Genomic DNA, 21,126 nt, shown 5'->3' on the forward strand with positions numbered 1-21,126 from the left:
AACTACAGTCAGATGTACAGATACAAATAATGGTTAAATATATTTAAGTTCTAGGAGTTTGTTTGGGGTTTTTTTTTGTATTTGTGTAATAAATTCTACCAATAAGTCCTTGAATAGACTCAAATAAGGACTGGTCTCGTTACTCTTCTGAGGACTTAGAATTTACAGCTTATTGGCATTTTAAAAAATGAAGGTTGGAGCATTCTGAGAAATTTTGAAGAGGCTTAAAACCTAAAAAATAGTTTCCCCTCTAAATACCGTTTTATGTTATAAATTGTCACTAGGTGGCAATGTTAGTGATGTCTGTCCACCCCACTAGGGAGGCATAACTGGTAAAATACAGGTTGATAGGGCAGAAGAAAAGAGGACTGCGTTTTTACTCAACAAAAAAGTTTGATAACAGGACGAAAGTGATTCACAGCATCTAGGAGCCACCAAATTGATGAGCCGTTTAAAAGACAAGTGCTATCAGGTTACCTGTGTTTTGAGAAGATACAAGAAAGTGTTGATGCTGTTGTGTAGGTAATACTAAGACCTCACCTGAAACACCAGATACATATTTTTCGTTAACTGTATTTAAAAAATTTTAATCCAAACTGCTAAAGTGTAGCTGGTAGCACCTAGCTTCCCCATTCTGATCATCGGCATTTGTCAAACAGAAATTGAAAAGATACATCTGGTCAGTTGAAGTGTGTCAGGGAATAAATATTGGCTAAGAAAGGGAGTGAGTTAGATTTGGTCAATGTTTTCAAAAGAAAAATGGTCCAAAATAGCCTCAAATTTATGTATTGAATATCAGAGAGTTATAAGGGAGCCATAATTCTTGAGACGTTGTGGAAGTGAGGTTCTGGAGCTGTGTGATGACAAGCATAAGGAGAGTAAGAAACATCAGTTCAAGGTGAAACTTAATAAAAAAACCCTGTAAAACAATCACAGGGAAGTGAACTAAATCAGATGTGTGCCTTTTAGGTCTAAAAGAATCCTCTCTGCATCTTTTAATCTGTCTCCAGACATAGCATTTTCAATGGGCAGTCCTACCAAAGGCTCTTAGTGTTTATACCTGTAAATGGTATTTGCTTATGATGAGTCATTTTTAAAGACAAAAAACAGTCTTCTCCTTTTCCTTTTAAAATTTTCATAGTCTTAAAGGTGTTATTACTGGGGTTTTCCCCAGGAAAACTCCTTCATCTGAATATGATTTCTTTGGGGAAAACTGCAGTTTTTCCACTCTAAATGATAAGATTAAATTTATTATTTGCACTTAATTCAGAACAGACAGTGTGAAGTGCTTGTTTCTGAGAATCCCCATTCCGAGAATGGTAGCTTTTTGTGTTTTCTTTTCCATAAGCAATAAAGTTATAATGGGGTTACAGGATCTCACTGAATCTGTGCTAAGGCATCTGCTAAAACTTTGTAGCAGAGCCTAATAAAGCCCTGCCCCATTTGTGACATACCAAATCACATTCTCCTTGCTGGTCTGACAACCACAGCTCTTAAACAGCTGCTGGGGTAATTTGCATAAAGGAGATTGTAAATGTCTCATCAGAACGCATGCAGCGCAATCCACCCCAAAACCACTGCCTGAACACCAGGAAAAGAAGATTGTAGTCATAAAAATTGTGGCTCTCATGATTTTAGATTATGGTCTCCACAGTCTTACAGCTTTTGCAAATACCAAGCTTTTGTTGCAAAAAGACAAAAGAAAAAAAAGACACCAAAAAAACCACCCCAAACCAAACACCAAAAAAAAAAAAAAAAAAGGGAAAGTTTCATTTACCGATACGGAACAATACAAACAGATGCAGTGTTGCTCTCTTGACTCAATCTAGCAGAAAATTGACTTCAGCAGCTAAGGTATGTGCTGACCCCTCCTCAGTTCTTCACCCCAATGATAAGTGAATTGATCCATTTGAAAGCATTTAGAATAACATTAGTAAGACCAAATTGGTTTTATGGTAATGAAAGGAAAACAATGAAAATACAAAATAAAGTTAATGCAATACAGAGGATTCAGTAAAGAATAAAAAATGCAGAAGTTTATACAATATGTTAATTGTCTGCATGTATCTGCTATGTTTTATGTTGCATATTTTAATAGAAATTAGTGTTAAGATTGTGCATATTTTTGATAGAAATAAGAGCTAAAGGAGATGTACATGCAGAACTCGGATTTCACAATGTGACAGGAATTAGGTGTGTGGATTTCCTGAGTTTTAACTTTGTAACTTCAAATTTTCTCTTTGAAGCATCATTCTTCTTTGCCTTGAATGAATTATATTGGAGCATTTTGGCACAGTAGTGAAACTTCATGTTAAAACTACACTACATAAATGTCATTAAGCTCCACAAAGTTAGTATCTATGTCAGGTAGAGCCTCTGCTAGTTCATTGTTGCTGTACTTTGCCCAATTTGTGGTGCAGGTTGAGGCTATTTGCCTGGTACCTCCTTGGTTAAAACATCTCCTCTGGCCTCAGTTCCTAGAAACATATGTTGTGCTTGCAGCTACACCAGTCACAGTCGCATCATCATCAGTAAGTACAAAACTGCTAATAGTAATAGAACATACTGTTGTCATCCTCCTTCCACTCTAATTTTTAATCGTCCATGATATGTAGGTTTATTAGCACCCAAGTCACCTATATCCTTGCCATTGAGTTTACTTACGGTCTCAGTAAATCTGCATGTACATAATTAATAATTGTTCATTTTTCTGTGCAATGGCACAACTGTCAGCAATCGGTTCAGTTCTTTTGAGTTTTAATACATTTATCAGCATTGAAGGGTATTTGTAGTCAAAAGTTGATACAAGGGGCATAACCTCAAAAACCGCAAGAATTAAATGCACCATTTTGCTTTCTGGAAATTTCAACTGCTTTAGAAAAAGTTAATCCAATCCTTTCAAAGTTTGGTTTGTCCCTTTGTGTAGCAGGATGTTTAGTTTCAAGGCAGTAATGATAAATCAGTTGTTTCTGTGAAAGTTTAGTGTCAGTAGAGTCCTTGTCTGGCTGAAACAATAAAAGGTATTGTAAAAAATAAATTCATGATTAGACATTAAAAAAAAATGCAACATCAGTACTTCAGGAAGTTTTCTGATACACTAGGGCAAATGTGCTTCCAAACTGCAGGTATCTTCATGTCTTGGCTAATATTGCTGACCTAATACAAGAAGTATGTACCTGAAGGTATGATATTTATGTACTCGTAGCAGTAATTAAACAGTTCATAGTGACATGGTTGACTAATAGCACAGCAAGACAAGGCGTGTAAGTTGTAAAATCTTTCTTTAAAGGAACCACTATGGTTGATAAAGTACACAGGCTTTCACACACACAAGCTCTTTTTCAACTTTGAAGTAGACCTACCAAACTTGAGTTAAGGCTATTGATCTGAGTTTAATTAATAAGTTATCATCAGCCATTGAATCTGAAAAGTATCTGATACCTGTGGAGTAGAGGTTTGTTAGTAGAAAAGTCATATGGTAAGGTGATTTTGACTAAGCATAGTAGAGAACCAATTTACAGATCTCAAACTAGAAGGTTGAGAGAAAGTACAGTGTGCCATAAAACTTGTGTCTTTTAGGTGTTTTTTTTTTAAACTTTTATTATTTCCAAATTTGTTAATCTCTCTAAAACAAAATCTCTACATTTGACCAGACAATCTTCAAAGTCAGTCGTCTTCTCTTTGCCAGTAGAACTGTCTTATACTGTGTGCCGCCCTTACCTCAGATACTCAGCTTCTTCCTGCGTATGTAAAATTTGTAATCCTGAAGGACACATCCAGAATCAAAAATTGTGCAGTTTTGTTGTTTTCTAATACTGACAGGTTACTGATAGGTATTACTCTCACTCACTTTAGACAGTGCTAAGAAAAGAATATCCTTTATATGAGTGAATCTCAGCCTCTGGGTTTGATGTTTGAAAACCCCATCATTTTATGTATCATGATATTTGTGAAAAGAATTATTCATAATTGTTTTATCACAGTATTAAAATACTGCTTTTTAATTGAAGAATTTCTCTGATAAGGTTTTAATACATAGTACTTGATGAAAGTTATTATGCTTATCTTCCATAAAGAGAGGAAAATGATATGAGACAATAATTTGCCCATGTCTGTGCCTCCCAATTCCTAAATTGGTGCCTCATCCTGTGAGTTACATTTGCTTTTGAAAGATGGATGTGCTTTCACTTCTTTTATTCTCCATACTGTAGTTCTTACTGTCCTCACCAGGTGCTTTCCTAAAGTTAATGCTGGATTAAAAAAGTAATTTTTTACTAATGATTGGAAAGAATCAAAATAAACTCCCAAGACTACACAAATTCTCACAAAGCCAAGCTGAAGTCTGAGATGATGTGCATTTTCTGAAGATAATTTTCTGCAGAAAACTGAACAGGGAATTTGAATCTGATTGCTCCAGTCATTTTTGTGTTACAGGTTGTTTCCCTGAACTGAGTTAGGTCTTAGGGTATAAACCTCTTTGAGCCTCTGGGTATAAACCTCAGAGTTGGAGATTCTAACAGAAAAAGAAAATACTAGGTAATGTTTCAAGGATAGACTCCCATGTTCAGACTCTCTGATCCAACTCAGAGCTGTTGCTGAGTCAGCCTGTTTTGGATATCAAAAGCTTGCGAAACTCCTTGTGAGCAGATCTTTGGGGACCATGTCAATTCTGTATGAAAGTAAAATACGTAAACGACTGTTATCCTGAACAGTGACCTTTTAAAAGCAGGTATGGGATCACGTATCTGAGAATGTGGAATACCACCCAGGGCAGTAAGAAAGTTTATGGTAATAGTTGGCAAGTGTGTCTCAACTGGCAGAGATAGTTGCCACCTCCTCAAAGTATGCATTCTACCTGTCACAGCCAACTAAAGGCTCAATAGCATAATTACCTTCAAATAAAATACCACCTACATCCCAAACAACCATGAGCAATAACTGAGTCAGGATGTGACTCAAGGAATTGTTGAGGTTATCACAAATCAGTGTGATCTGTTATAGAGGGCTACTCTGATCCCACAAGCTGAAGGGAATATTTCAGTCCATCTGGCAGGGAGTTCCAGTGCTAGGTACCATGCTGCTAGGAATGATCCAATAGCTTAACAGGCAGATGCATTTGGCTCTCCTGGCCCAGATGCAACACCAGGTATGTTTCTGGCCTTCTTGCCCTCCAGGTACGTTGTGGCATCATTATGCTGGAGCATGGAAAAGTATGGTCAGGTAAATTAGCCTTTAGAAACAGCTAACCTCCAACTTTCCCTTTTCATACCTCCCTGTAGGGATCATTTCTCCTTTATCTGATCACATCCTTCCCCATATCTCAATTTCTCTAAAAGCTAGGGAACAGCCTACGGAAGAGCCTCCCTGCACTGGTGGAAATGCCTTCCATGAAACAGGCGTTCACCTCTACCCCATCAGACTGACACTTTCCCCATCTGCATTTGCCAGTCATGGGAAGTGCCAGAAAATTAGGATGTCAGGTCTTTTTTCAAGCCATCTGAAAACAAACCTATAATGTCCATTGTGTCCCTCTCACATTAGCATTGGAAAGTCAGAAAAAGATACTTCTCATCAGAAGGAAGTTAAAATACAGTTTTAAGGAAACAATACAAACAGTACAAAGAGGACAAGAGAATTCAAATTAGTGTAATTTTAAGATAAGTATTATTTTAAATCTAGGATTGTGCAACAGATTTTCTGCCAAAGAGTCAGAGAGGGATTTTTAGTGTCCCTTTTTTGCCCTGAAATTTCTGAGAAGCATACCAAAACTTGAATTCTTTGCTGGAGGAATACTTCTGATTGGTAAGAAACAAATATTAAAAAGTACTTTTTCCTTTCTAAAATTAAGCACTTGTTTGAGTTAGACAGCTGTAAAACCTGGCATATTTTTCGTTGTCACTGGTTTGAGTTCATATATAACAATAAGTTAATCTAAAACAGTGAATTAGCAGACAGAAATTTGCAGTGCCAAAAATAATCAGAAACCCACATATACTTAGAAAGTTCCTGGAAATACTTAATCCTGTCTAAATAAGATAGAAATGGAAAAGAAGCATCCCCCCACTGTCTCTCTGCAACGTTAACTGTAGTTGGGACACAGGAGTTGTTTAAAGTGTGTCTTGCTGTAAGACTTGAACTTGTGGTGCCCATATGGCTGGTTGCAAATGCGTGTGACAATGAATGCTTGTCCAGCTCTCAGGACAACCCAAACTCTCACATTTCCTGTCCCACATTACTTTGGCACACATGCCAAAATCACTTCCTAGGACAGAGCTTCTTCCTAGCATAGAGATTTAGCAGACAACGACTTTGGCCAAGGAAAGATGATTATGACCTCATCTAAACTGTCAGTATTTCAGGCATGGGTTGATTTGACCTTGGATGTGGACAGCAGCATTTTTAACTCCTCTTTTATCCTTCTAGGTTGCTCTAAATAATGAGTAGCAGTACTGGCTGAAAATGTAGCATATAGTCAACTAAACTGTGTCCAAAACGTGTGGTTGATTAACAAGTGAAAAACAGATGCATCTTCCTAATCACCAGACTCTATAGGCTACGGTCTCATTATCCATTTCATTGTAATCGCAATTGTATTTTTGCAGTGGCTTGCAAAGCAGAGAGCAGATTTCCAGCATGGCAAAGGGCAGAACACAGCCCAAGAAAACAGCAGTTCTGCTCCCTCTGCAGGGATACATCTCCAGCTGCAGGGTTTTCTCTCTATCTCAGAATCCATGTGGACAGGAGTAGAGTTCTGCAGATGCCTTTGGATAGAACAGTCAGTTCAGCTTTGAGCAAGGCCATATGCTGCTGCTTTTGCTTCCTACCAGCATCCACTATGAATTAAAAGAAAGCTAAATCCCCTGCACCTGCTTAGGGCAGAGCATAGTGTCCACACTGCATCCAAAGTAGCCCTTAGGTTATCTCACTTGGTCCAATGGAAAAAATTGTCACTGATACTTTCTTTCCAGCTAAATCTTCTACTGACTTTTGTGTATCCTTCATCTCTTCCATCTCTTCCTTCTTTCCTGCACAGTATTTCTCTCCTTGTTTCCCTCTTTTAATTATTTACCTTCTTTACACCCAAACCCCCTCCATCTGTGCACAGATGGGATTTTCTAGGACAGTCAGTATATAATTTTCCACAAACACTGTTATTTTAAAACAAACTCTATCATCTCAATCAAAGAGGCATAAATGGTAAAAAGATTTTACTGATTTTTTTTTTTCAGTCTTAAAACTAGATATCCATTAAAAGTGTATGTCTGATGTTTGGCAGATCCAGTCCCTCCTTTTTGCCAATAACTTTTTTTTGCTCATATATCCCTATTAGTAGTGAGCTGTGTGAGGTATGCACATCATTCCTAGTTTCTTACATGGACATTTGTCAGCAAGTTTTATGCCCAGATGTCTTGTCAATTAAATTCTTGTCATTAAATAATGAGTTAAATTTAGTTAAAAATATGACACCTGCTCTGAGTCCTCTATCTATTTTTATTTCTTTACAATTACTTTTATGGTTTTAGATGACATCTCTGTCTCCTCAGTGTGTGTGAAAGACCTATACAGATGAAAGATAGTGACTATAAAAGGAAAGCTACTGTTAGGGTAGAGATATTGGAAAAATAGATGAAAAATAGCAATTCTTATTGTTCTTTTTAACAGTAGCTGGTGAATTTCTACAATACTTCATCTTTGCTTAAAGTTCTGTGCTTCTTCAAAACTTCTTTCATAGTGTCATTTTATCGTTATTTCCACAAACTTGGGTTGTTGCTTCCTCCTCTCATGTCCAGAATAGGTAAGCATACTTTCATCAGTTGTATATATGGTATCCCTGTGCGGCAAGATGCTAATTCTTGAGTACTTCCTACTCCTTTTAGTAAGGACTAACTTGTTGATTCCAAACTGTGGACAACTAGAGAAGTTTGGAGTTGTCTTTGATTGCAAACATTTTGATTTTGACTGACATGCTGATAGAAACACATTTGCATGAGCTGATCTGATCTGCAAGAAGAGTTAGAGAAGCAGTAAGAGTACTGTTGTGCTTTCAGGAGAAAAGCAGGGCAGCCTTCCGTTATTAATGAATTTTTTAAAACTTCTACTTGTGTCTTAGAGATGAACTTCTAGATATGAGTAGTTAATCTGACCACAAAATAAAGGAAAGAACACTTAAAATAAGCATTGTTTTTTAATATATACTTTGTGTGCTAAAAAGATGGCTCATAAAAATGGTCAGCTTATAAAGCTGTCGGTTCAGCTGACCGGCCTGACAAGACTGCAGCCCCATGGTCCCTCTGCTTGGAGATATACATTTCAAGCACATGGTAGTATGTAACTCATAGGTGTATAAAATCATAATAGAGCATTTCATCGCATCTAAATAAGGGTAGGTGCATGCTGTCTGAACAGTTAACCATTGAAAACATTGAATACGAGACATTTGACACTAATTTTACTGGTCAAATCCTCCCCTGAAAGAAGTCTGCCCTGACAAGCTGCTCACGAGGTACCTTTTGCAGAGAGAGCCTGGCTTGATGGGTCGTTGCATAAGCTACTTGACATTTGTCCCCAGTCAGACCGGATGCCACATGAAAAATTTACTCAGGCGCAGGGCTCCCAGGAATAAACATTTCTCTGGTGTTGCTCACCAGGGACTCGGCAAGGTGAGCGGAACTCCAACTTGTCACGGATGCTCTGTTCTGACAAACATAAGTAGATGCTAATGGCTAAATCGTGACAGAATAAAGTCCCACAACCATATGGCTAATTGCCACAACAATATCTTCAGTGTTATTAATCAAGTTTTCATAGTGTGCCATGATAATTGGAATAATTAGAAACAGCATAGGCATTGCTTGCCTCTGCCGCACATACTGCAGACAGGGACCTGGAACAACCACAATTGCACTTTCTGTGCAGCGTTGTTTAGTGCTTTCCTTTCCAGCAAATACTGTGGTTAATTAATGAATTAGCTGTTTGCCACCAGAGTGTTTTATTGCTAGCAGGGCTTCTTCAGGGGCACATAGGTAGCTAAATGAGACCACTAAGCCCTTGTGCATCTCTGAAAAGATGCAGAATTCCCATAAGGCTGCGGCTATTACAACACAAGACTTCACCAGTCAGAGGTACTTTGTTTCACAAAAGTTGAAGCTCGTATCCCTGTACCTAGTATGTAACTTTTTTGAAGTACATACAGAAAGGATAAAACAACTTGAAAGTGCATATTTTGCTTTGCAGTTTAAATGAAAGCATGACTCTGAATAACAGTGGTGTGATTAACTTACCAGGCAAAGGAAGTTGGCTCTTATTTGACTTAACTTTGCTCAATAATGGAATTGGGCTCCAGACATTTATTCTGCCTTTGAACTAAGGTTATAAATAAAGTGGTGATTCTAGCATTGTTATTTACACTAAGCAGCTAAATCACCATTTTGTGTGCTACCTATTAGAACAGCCTCCCTTGATTCTTATGTTTAGGAGTTGAGCAGCAGGGAGGAAACATTTCTGTTTCCTCGGTACATGCATCAACATGTAGTTGACTGGTCACTAAAACTGGCAGATTGATGATGATGACTCCTTTCGCTGGATATATGAAGGCATTTAGCCAGACTAATAGATTGAAATGGAGTGCTGTATGTATGGCCTCTGAACAGCTTCTTAATTTAGTTTTAGAGCGTACAATAGATGTAATATTGAATTCAGTGATGATATAAATCTTCTCTCCTCATTTTAAAAAATAAATAAATTTCTTCTTTGGAGTGGAGATCCACAAAGAGATTTTGAAATACTATATACTTAATTATAAGGGGTTTTGTAGAAATAAGGCCCCAGTTCAGGTGGTAAGTAGAAATTAGTCAATTCTGAGTTTGTTTCTGTTTAATTTTGACTCTCAAGGGGAAAGCCTCTAGAGGGTTTTTTGCTTCTGTTTTGGTATCCTGTTATCTCTACACATTTTTCTTACTAGTTGATTGGCAAGGTTTTTATTTGTCTGTGGTAGTCTAGTTTTTACCTGTGTTCCCATTCAACATAATTAGCAGCAGTTTTCCAAATACTAAAATAAGGCTTCTGCAAAAGGTATGTATAGTAAGATTTTGTTGATGTTAATAAAGCCTTCATTACTGCTGCCTGTTCCATTCTGAGCATGGCTGCCAACTAGCTTAACAAGATTTTTATTTTCTTCACATCAAAGTATGACAATTTCTTCTGCTTTAAGCCCAGCTGAAAGATTATCACTTTGTAAAGGCCATGTCCTTTTACTTCAGATATGTTTGACATATATTCATGCATTTTTATGAGATAAAGGAGGCAATCTGATATATAATTTAATTAGCCTAAAGTTACCGGTTTACTTTTTAATTCATATTCTTGGATATATTGCCATCCTTAATTTTACCATGTGTTACAACTCGCCCCAGAAGGTGGGGTAACTGAGGTTCCTGTTACTAGATCCCTTGGGGCAAATTAGAGTGAAAAGGCACTGAATGACTGGTGTTTATACATATATACATATATGAAGGAGGTTTATTTTAGAACAATTTAGGTGCAAAAGAAAGGAGGTATGTAGCTGTTTTGGTTATTGTCTATAGAAATGCAACAATAATAGTATATCATGTTAGAAAGTATGTATAAGGAAAAAAAAAGAGAAAGAAAGAATAAGAGTACTTGGTGGAGAGAAAACCTGTGGATCCAGCATCCATGGGTCTGCTGGTGAAGGTGATGGTCACAGTTGATCCATCAGGGGCGGGGGAAGCCCACAAAACAAGTACAATGGGTTAATATACATTCAGGATAAGGTGAAAACACCCAGGTACCTCCCGGGGTGGGGAGCGGGGGGGTAATTTTATACTGTCTGTTGAAACACTGTGGATTGTGTGCAGTCATCTGGTGGAAAGCCCCTGAAATTAGTCTGGAGGTGCTTTGGGGGTCTTTGATGGTTTATGACACCTTCTCAGACATGACAACTGCCTCTAACACCAGTGTAGTTGAGCCCTTTATGCCCCATCAGAAGAGTTATTTCTCATCTGCTGCTGCTCACTGCAAATCTTTGGTGGTGGTGATTTTCACATAGCAAACAGAAAGAAAAAAGAAAGAGAAGGAAGAGGGATGGTACAAATTCAACACAAGGCCAATACAATGCTATTACCAAAATGAAAAGTAACAATGATTACTCGTACCTTCAACTGGGCTATCTATGCATACAAAGTTCTCATGCAAAATGCAAAAAAATGCTTATACAAAAGGTTCTCATGCAAAAACATCCTTCCACCAGGCCCATACTCTGTGCTCCAAGGAATAGAAGTGGCATTTGGCAATGTAATGTCCACTGATTGATAACGTTTGGTTCCATAAATGGTTCCAGAGAGAGTTACATGGGAGCTGGTAAAAAGCTTTCTTGTATTCTATCCATGTCCCCTTTGCAGTCCATGGCTGTCCCTCCTTCTGGTCTAGGAAGGGGGGACTCAACAGCTCCCCATGTGACATTTTCTTTGGTCAAGATTCACTCATTAATATATCTCCAAAAAGTTTAGCCAAATCATCATAAATCTAAAGCCTTCTGAGGCAGAACTGGGAATGTTAATACATGTCCCTTGATTCATATGATTCCAAATACTCATAAATCCTTTTACGAACTCCCAAGCTAAAAAAAAATCAAACTAGCAATACATATAATGGTCTGTCTGATATAATCCTACTACAAGTCACTCACAATGAAAACACGAACAAATCACAAAAAGTAATAAACTGATAATAGAAGCAGTTATGCGGGCAGTTAAAAATTTCTTTGGTCCTACACAGCTTGATCTCATTTGTTAGCAGGTTCCTATAGAAAGAAAATAGTAAATTTGGCCTACTACAGACCAATTATAAAAAAGAAGAAATCCATGGAAACTTCAAAATGTCTTTGTTATCAACTAAATTTTCTGTCACACCAGAAAACACTCATGATGGAGAAACAGGATTAGAAAGGACAAAAAGATTAATGTGGACTGGTAAGGCAGCAGTGCATTCACAACAGACGTGTTGCCTTGTTGGTTTGAATACAACGTGTAGTTCTGTTGCTGGACATAGGCAGATAGCTTCTGAAGAATTAAGTTAAATCTTCTGAAATTTTTAACATTTTCCTTAGCATACCAGAAAAAAAAAGTTCATTTTGTTTTACGTTTCAGTACAGGGTTAACAGAAAGATGGTTCAATTGTAGATTTCAATTTTTTTATGGACAGAGAAGACATTTAGTTATGGTAAGGAAGTCTCCAATACAGGTTATAAACTCCCTAATATTTTATCAGTACTTATTCATTTACTTCTGAGCTATTAACAAAATTATATCTCTTCCTTTTATTTTAAAATATATGTCTGTGATTAAGTCTTGTCCAAGTGGATTCTACAGAGAAATGTAGTAATACAATATAAGATTTGACAATATGGAACGATCAAATGTTAAGACTCCTCTTTGAAAGAGAGATCGTACAAAAGGATCGTTGTGTCTTTTAAACTTACTGTGTACATCTTGAATCACTGGATAAAGCTATTAGCAAATTTATTTTATCATCTTAAGAACTGTGCTTTAATTGCAACACTGAGAGTTGTTTTTCTAATATAATTTCTCCACTTTAAAACCAAATTTAATCATTGCTGTTTAAAGATGGAAAAGTTGAGGGGTGGAGTTCCTAATTGCTAATAGCTTATATCAGTAGGAACTTCACTAATTTAGAAGTGCCTCTTTTGTTTCAATAGGCTTATTGCAGCAAGCAGTGTTTAAAATCATTCACCTGTAATTATTTTTGTTTAAAAAAAAAACCCAAAATGTTTTTGCTACTCTGCAGTGATTTGCAAAACAAAATACACATGCATCATCAGTATTTAGGACTGTAGGTTTTAATTGCACAGAGGCAAAGAGCAGGAAGAATTCAGTAGGTACACCTTCAGGTTCTTATATTTTTCTCTTATGAGTGCAGTTATTGGTCATTTTAGTAGAGATTTAGATATGTGTCAGAGATGCAGTCCCATACTCTGTGCACTTTAGGGGTGTTTATCATTGACTTCAAAGGTTTTTTTCCAATAAAATGTAGCAGTCCCCTCTCTCCATTCTGATTTGTCACCGTAATTTTATCATGTTGATCCTTGCTTTTTAAATCTGAGCTGTTTAAATTTAGTTGTTTAAAAAAAACCATAGCAATATTCCTCAGTCTTTTTCCTTTTATTCTCCTTTGAATAAAAGCACAGTTTGGTCCTGATAACTTCTAAATGAGTCACGGTATAACAGCTAGACCCTTCATGTTGTAACCTCTCTATTTTGGTCAACTCATAGAAAATGGGTGCCTCAGCTTTGATCTGTGATATTTGTCAAGGTCTTGCCTCATCCTTTTTAAAAATCATTACATTCTACCCTTTAAAAAAATCAGCAATGGCTGAAAGTATGTTAGCTATTCTATTATAATCATTCTTTCTGCAGGTAACTGCTGGAGTACAACAGTTTTATCCACCCTTCACACTAACAAATGGTCACTAAATTATTGTAGTCCAGTAACTGGATATTGTATTTACTGCAAACACAGGCTAGCAGTGGCAGTGCAATGCTTATAATAGCTGTTAATTACTAAGCCTTTATAAAGCGTTGTGTCTGTAAAATACTAAAGTGGAAGTATTTTCATTTCTAGTGTTTAAGAGGAATGGAAAAGAAACTGAAGAGTGTAGTTTTCTCCCCATGCAGAGTCTCTTTAAACAAATGCTACATTCAGTGGAAGTCTCTGATCACTTAAGAGTGACATCCACAATATAAATTTCCACCTTAAGGTCCGATTTCTCTCATATATCCCACTGAAAAATTAGGAAATCTCTTTCTGTTTTCTCAACAGATTCAAGTTCCTAGCTCTGTTTTTTGAAATTTTTAGTGTTGCAGAAAAGCCACTTGCTGACCACTCCTAATGATTTTCTTCATGTGCCTGGAAATGGTTTTCAGGATTAGTTGCTTCATCATCTTTCCAGAGATCGAGGTTAGGCTGACTGGCCTGTAGTTCCTTGGGTCCTTCTTAACCTTTTTGAGGATAGGAGTGACTTTTTTTTTTTCCATTAAGTGCATTTCTGCTAGTGAGTATGTTAGAATTGGTCTGGCTTAAAACAGCAGTAAGTGCTTTTGCAGAGAAGGGTAAATTACAATAAGAAAAACCAGATAATTCTTAGGAATTAATTTTTTAGAACGAAAACCCCTCATTAATAGGGAAATGCATAGAGTTTTCAAAACACCCAGAGAATTTTTCTTAAATACACAACTGAGTAATCTTTGCCAGTAATCTTAAAGAAACCAAATGAGAAAGGAAATAATCTACATAAGAACTAGATGATCATGTCACTTATTAGTAAAATAAAATTCAAGGTTTGTGTTTGATAAAGTAATTACTATGAAAAAGTTCAGGATATGTAGCATATGAGGAAGCTTCAATAGGGCAAATCAAAACCTTTTTCCCAAGTGGAAAGAAGTCAATAAAATTTATACAGTATTCTTTTTCACCACTTAGCCTAAATTTGAGTAGATTTATATTCCTAAATGAGTGTTTATTATCATTACTCTTTAATTTTAAATACTTCTTTTCTGACAGGAAAACTTACGGTAGTTTAAAACCCATATAATCCATAATATAAATGTCTAGTTTCATTTTCATTTGAATTCTTTTCAAACACCATAATTTTTATCTTTGTGTTAAGACCACAGTGTCTGAGCTGTGGAACAGAAAGCTTATGGATATTATCATAATTTTTATATTTGAGGGGTTTTTAATATAACTGTGTAAAACTTAAAACTGAATGGATGTGACCACAAACCAAACTGAATTTGAAACAGAAAATGGAAACCAAGTATCCACCCAGCAGTAGGGCCATGATTGGTGTACTCGGTGCTATGATCCACCAAATCTTCATGCAGCCACTACAGGAGGAACTGGATGAAGTGAGCAACCTTCATGGGAGTCCAGGACAGGACAATCCCACCTAGATCACGGTCACACGAAAGCTTGTATGTCATTCTCTAGCAGATTAGTATTCCAAATACAACTCTGAAATTACTTTAACAGATAAGGCAGACATACATAAGAAGAATCTTTTTATATACTTGCTATTATCTCTAAGTCTAAGGAGAAGCAGAACGATGTGTTAGATGCTGGCACGCACTTTCTTCCTCCTTATCATACACACTTTTTTACAATCAGCATACGCTGCAGGATACAATGTGGTAGAAATCTATAATATTTAAATGTTTTACAGCCTAAGGAAAATCTGATCATCTTGTCTGCCTTCTCAAATGACAAAGGCCACATAATTTTATCTAATAAATCCAGAATTAACATTTGAATTTATGGTTGAAGTAAACACATCTTCTAGCAAGATGTCTGTTTTCATTCCCTTCACAAGTTAAGTAGATTAAGGCAAAAAATGGAGCATATGCTGTAACAATATCACACTGTACATCATTTATGGGTGGTGTGCATATGAGGGTATGCTGTGTGTAAAATTCTCAGTGTTTAGATCGAACACATTAGAAGTCTCTGGAAATCCCTGAAAGTCTGGTGAGCTTCCCACATAACTTCTTGTACCAGCTTTTTGGCTTTATTGGGATTTCACATACTTCTTTCTGTTCTGACAAAATATTGGATTTTAATAAGGTTTTGTTTATCTTAGAAATGCCATTTTGTTAATTGTTAGACTTAGCTGTTTTACCTTTCTTCTCATCTGTGATCATTAAGAGTTCCTCATGCACCATAAGCAGTATTGCCCTTCCACAAGAGCTTTGTAGAACAGTAGCTGAAAGAAAAAGTTGTGATTATACTTCGGGTCTGTTTCTCTGTCTTGTATTATTTGAAGGTTGTATTAATCTCTTTAGGATATTCAGGACAAAATCCTGAACTGTATAAAGCCACTGGAGTTTTAATAAGAACAAGATTTATTAAGAAAGGAGACAGAGCACTGAAGAAATGGATTGTGTAACAGGTCTAAGCTGGAATGTTGCTAAAGCTTGTCTTGATTGTCTCCTTCATGACATTAAAAGAAAGTGAACTATCTTACACATCCTCTGATTGAAATTGCCTGTCTTCCCTCTGACTTCCTCTTGGAACTACCAAATCTGGGAGAATTCCTGGAATCAAATGTTTTCTTTCGAGGGTGCTTTTGCTGTGTATTTACAGATCTCTTTGTTCTTAGATCCTACATTAGCCCTGCCTGCTGCTGGGTACCTCTGCAGGAGGACAGCCACAGTTCTATGCAGCCTTCTTCATCTGCAGCCCACTTGGTGTAGGTTAGAAACACAGATGCCCAAAATAATAGTGCAGGCATCAAGACTGCCCAGAGTAGTGCTTCCTGGCTGGCATTGAACTGTTAAAGTTTTCATCTTCTGTATAATTTTAAGTTCTTTTGAAAGTATTATACAAATGTCGCTCCTCATCCTTTTTCCGTGTCTTATTTTTGAACAAGCAGATCACAGCTCAAGTCTATCTACCCTTTCTCCTAAATTATTGACCATGACTTTACATAGTAAATTGCACTGGCTACAAATGTTTGCTTGAACATAATTCATGACAGAGTTTAAAGAGACAGAGTTTACATATCATTTTCTCAGTCAGTAAACAACTGATGTTAATTTTGGCATTTCTCAGCTTCCGAGGGCTTAGTTTTGATAAGATGGTGTTCTTTTCAATACTCACAGTCCATTTAAATAATTTTTTTATTAAAAAAAAGCAGCAAAACTTGCACTGAAAATGAAATTACATCCTGCAAAATCCTACTGACCCTTCGTTTCTCTGAAAGACTCCTACTAGTGAGTTTTGCAAGCAGTGGAAACCAGAGGAACAGCATCCTCCACTATCACGTCTGCTAAGTGGCATTAGGCATTGCTGGGGATGATACACACATTTGCCATTTCCCACTCAGGAAGGAGGGTATAGCTGAGATGGACAGGATGGCAGATGCATTCTTGGGCTGGTGGCAAGAGTTAGGAAGAAACAGAACGTGCTCCGTGGAAATCTTCACTGTGCTGTGTTTAGGTCAGATGAAGAATTACCAAATTTGGGCTTTTATTTTTTTTTTTTAATATGCACAGCAAAAAGAAAATACCAGAGACCTTGTTGTTTTGATTCTAGACCTTAGCAAAATGTTTGCAGAAAAAACCACGTTAAACGCGAGCAGAATTTTTTTAGCCTTTTTCTAATGAATAGTATCAATGAGTGAAAAAAAACAAGCCTTGAGCAGATGCTTGGAGTAGAATTATATTGAAGATTGGATTTAGCAAATGTGTAAATGACTGAAAACAGGCTCTTAACAAGTAGAATTTTTAGGCACCTTGTTGTCAAATTTTAAGTCCTAGATGAAGTCATTTAGAAGTAGCTTCAGACTTTCCCTTTCCTGTGTGCTTTCCCTTTTCCTTTTTTTTACAGGTGTTTTTCTTATTCTTTCTGATTTCATTGTACTGATTTGGCCGCATAAACACTCCTGAAGTGTTTATTTTGCCTTGTCTGTAACCAGTCCTTGGGCTTATTTAATTTTTTTTAAAATAATTCTCTGCCTTCCAAGAAGACTGAAAAGATAAGCAACTGAATATATGGAACATATAACATAAGTTTAAATTGTCCTGTAAATCTGTCAGAATGGTTGTGGTGTTAGTTAAAACTGGTAAAGCTGGATCATTGCCTTATTTAATGGCTTTAGTAGAAAACAGTTTTCTCCTGCTTTCCCTATATTTTAAGGTCATTAATGAATCATTATCTATTGCTAGTAATTACTGATCTCTTGAGAATATTGGTTTAATTATATAGGAATCATAAGTGGAAGATACAATTACATATTCTACAATGTAGGTAGTAGTACCTTGGTGTATTATGCCTTTAAAGAATCTGGGGGTTTTTTTGTGGATTTTAATTGCTAAGTGTGCCTGGTAAAATATGAATTATTGTATTACTGCATGTGATAAAAGGTATACTATTGTGAGCCTCACAGGCTGCAGGTGTAACAGATGTAAGGCAAGATTAACAGGACAGAACAATAATTAAAACACAGACAGCCGTCTCAAAAAAAAAAAAAAAAAAGGTTTATCATGTCCAAGGCAGTTATTAAGTGTGTCTTAAATTCTCTTTGCAAATATTTGTAAAAGCAATAAAAATGTGTTAGTTTGAAAGACAGCTTTTCAGTGTGGACATTTAGTTAAGGAATTAAGATCCTTTTTTATGAATATAAAAGCTGAGTGAAGTCCTGCCATATGGCAGAATGGTTCAGAGGCAATAGGGTCCTAGGTTTATAGATGCTGTGAGCTAAACACTGCTGAAAAAAATAAGAGAGCAGTTAGTATATATGCATTTACAACAGTATGAATTGCTTACTCCCTTTAAGACAGGAAGGTTCAAATAATTAACAGTAATATTATGTTTGCCAAAGAAAGTCCAGTTGTTCTTCAGCAGTCTACATCTGTGAAACGTGATACCTCTGGGGAATGAGATTTAATTTTCCCAGGAGAAAATATAAAAGCAGGGAAAAAAAAGGAATGACTTCTGCTTGAGCAGAATAAACCTGCATCTACAAACGATTAACACTGCATAATGAAGTAGTAAAGAAGCAAAAGAGATTTCTAATAAAAGACTAATAACAAATCCCATTACACCATGGTGTATTTTTTCCCTTGAAATGTATTAGATTCTTAGCAAGGCTTCTGAATGAGACTTGGGTAGTTGCAAGCAAAATCAGTTCAAATGCTTCAAGCTTAGCTGAAATTTCTTTCCTAACAGTTTGTGTCGCTTGAAAGTTGTGGCTTTACAGGTGGGAGGAGTTGTTAATGCAAGTAATAGGCTTCACACAGAGTTTGGGTAATGTTTGTGTCACCATAGGAAAATAGTCTCCTGTAGGCAAGGCACTGCGGGGTTATGTGCCACTATGTGGCAAAATGCCTTAGATAGAACAGGCATGGTATTAAATGCACCAGCTAAGCCTTGCTTTTGTGTAACAGTTCCTCTGACTTCTCTTTTCTAAGACCTGAAAATAAGTCCTCACAGGAAAGGGGTTTGATCAGACAGGGAAATACACAGAGTTTGTGTTTTGTTGTAGCTAATATCGGGACTTTTGTAATTACTGTGCTAACATAAAAAGTTACAAGGCCTTAGAACATAAATGTTTTATATGAGAATGAGATGACACTGCCTTTTGAAATCACATATTTTCACTTTTAAAAGGGAACATGTCTTGCAAGGAAAAGATTCTATGTAGTGATCTCTAAATCTGTGCTTGGATATTTTTGTGGATTGTACATATGGTTCCAGTGGCAAGAAGAATAAAAGTTTAGTGACTTGACTCACAAAACAGTCCCTTTGAATTTCTTTTATAAGAAATTAATCCGTTTTTTTAACAGATTGTTATTATCTTCAAATCTTATGCTGAAATGGTGTGTTGGAATTCATTTGTCTAAAAATGAACTTTTATTAGTGGAATAAAAAAAAAACAAAACCAACCATAAAACACAAAACCCCAAATGCCTTAAACCAATAATGAGTTATGGAGCAAAAGTGGTTAAACATGAATTCTTATGAGTGAAACTAATCTTGAAGAAGAAAAGTTGCCTTTTTGGAAATTTTTGTGAGTTTTAAAGAATGACTTAATTTGCTTAGCAGAAATTTGCAATCAATCTTTTCTTGCCACTGAGTAAACAGATTCCACATGCGTAGCTATTTGCATATCCCAGCTAAAAATGTAATACATTATTTTTAAGTCCATTTCATAATGACTATTTCAGGATTAATGCTACTAACTATTCTTCAGCTCTTTCAAATGTGACCTTAGATAATCCTACCTAAAAAGGTACAAAGCTAGTGGGTCTGTTCTGGAATAGGGAAGGGAGGAAGAGAAGTGACTTTTCTGAGGTCACCAAGTAAGTCATCATAAGAGCCAGAACTAGAAATGAGAAATCTAGAGAAACAATTTTGTTTTTCTTCATCTCGAGCTTCCAGATTCAAGCAAATATTGCATTTAATAAGACAGATTTTTACATTTTGCTAGGTATGAAAACAGCACAGAGATGAACAGGAATTAACAGTATAGTCTACATGCAGATTATCACTAAATCTGGTAAAGATTTAAATTAGATTTAATGAAAATAGCATCCATAGCATATTTTACATGGAGCTGCAAACACTGTCCATCCATAACAGGGAGTAAGCCCCTTCACAGTACGTGTGACCTGGTCCATTTTAACTGCTGTTTGGCTTCTGCTTCTGAACTGGCTTTCGCTTGACTGGGCTTTTCAGGGCTTCTCATAAACAAACCACTGGCTTCACCCTCCTGTTTTTCCTGTTCCAGGCTATTCTTGCATAACATTTTCTCCCTTTCATCTTAGATCACTATCACATTAAATGCTCAAAAATCTGGTATATGGAATTGGCATGTCCACATAATATTATTAGTCAGTGAAGCTTCTATAGTCTGTAATATATAATTTCTTCTATGTAGATGCAGTAAAATCTCCACAAATACAATTAGTTAAGTGGTTATCACAGATCTTGATGCTTTAAAAAATTTTCCAGTTAAATATTTTGGATTGTAGTTGATCCTGGGATATATGAAATGAAGAAATACAAATTGCAACTTTTCCTTTTTTTTCAGGCGATGGGTAAGGCTCCTGTTTGGACGTGAATTCCCACTTCAGGACCTTCTGGTTGTCTGGGATGCTCTATTTGCTGACAGTATCACCCTGAATTTAGTTGACTACATTTTTGTAGCCATGTTGTTATATATCAGAGATGCCTGTAAGTATCAACTTAAATTTTTTTTTTTTTTAAGAATGCAAACCTATTCTTTAAAAGAAAATGAGAACTTAAAAAAAACCCTAAATTTCATTGTGACTTTTTTAACATACTGAAAATCATTCCAAATACTAGGAGAGGAGCTATTTTATTATCAGGCACGGCCTGCTGTATTTATGAAACAAATTGTGTCTTGGAGTTAAGTGCAGGTTTGTTTTCTGAGTAGTTCTCTGGTTTTATATGGAGTTACAGGTTTTATGTGCTGTAAGTGATACAGGTATGTATAGAGCTCCACCTTGCGACCAAGCTGATGAATTGAATGAAGCCTCCCTGTGACACCAGAAATATTTTTATGCTGTTCCC

General features: G+C 36.4%; 1 protein-coding gene across 5 annotated transcripts in view; it reads left to right on the forward strand.

The window, feature by feature from the left end:
- TBC1D5 (TBC1 domain family member 5) overlaps window positions 1–21,126 on the forward strand; it is a 315,237-nt gene that overhangs the window by 214,783 nt on the left and 79,328 nt on the right. For all 5 annotated transcript variants that reach the window (XM_050307600.1, XM_050307606.1, XM_050307620.1 and 2 more), the window contains one exon: window positions 20,624–20,766. In XM_050307600.1, coding sequence (XP_050163557.1) covers window positions 20,624–20,766 — 143 coding nt within the window. The remainder of the gene's footprint in view (window positions 1–20,623; window positions 20,767–21,126) is intronic.

Source organism: Myiozetetes cayanensis, unplaced genomic scaffold (genome assembly GCF_022539395.1).
Source record: "Myiozetetes cayanensis isolate MyiCay16 unplaced genomic scaffold, myiCay2020 scf1, whole genome shotgun sequence".
NCBI classification, from domain to species: Eukaryota; Metazoa; Chordata; class Aves; order Passeriformes; family Tyrannidae; genus Myiozetetes; species Myiozetetes cayanensis.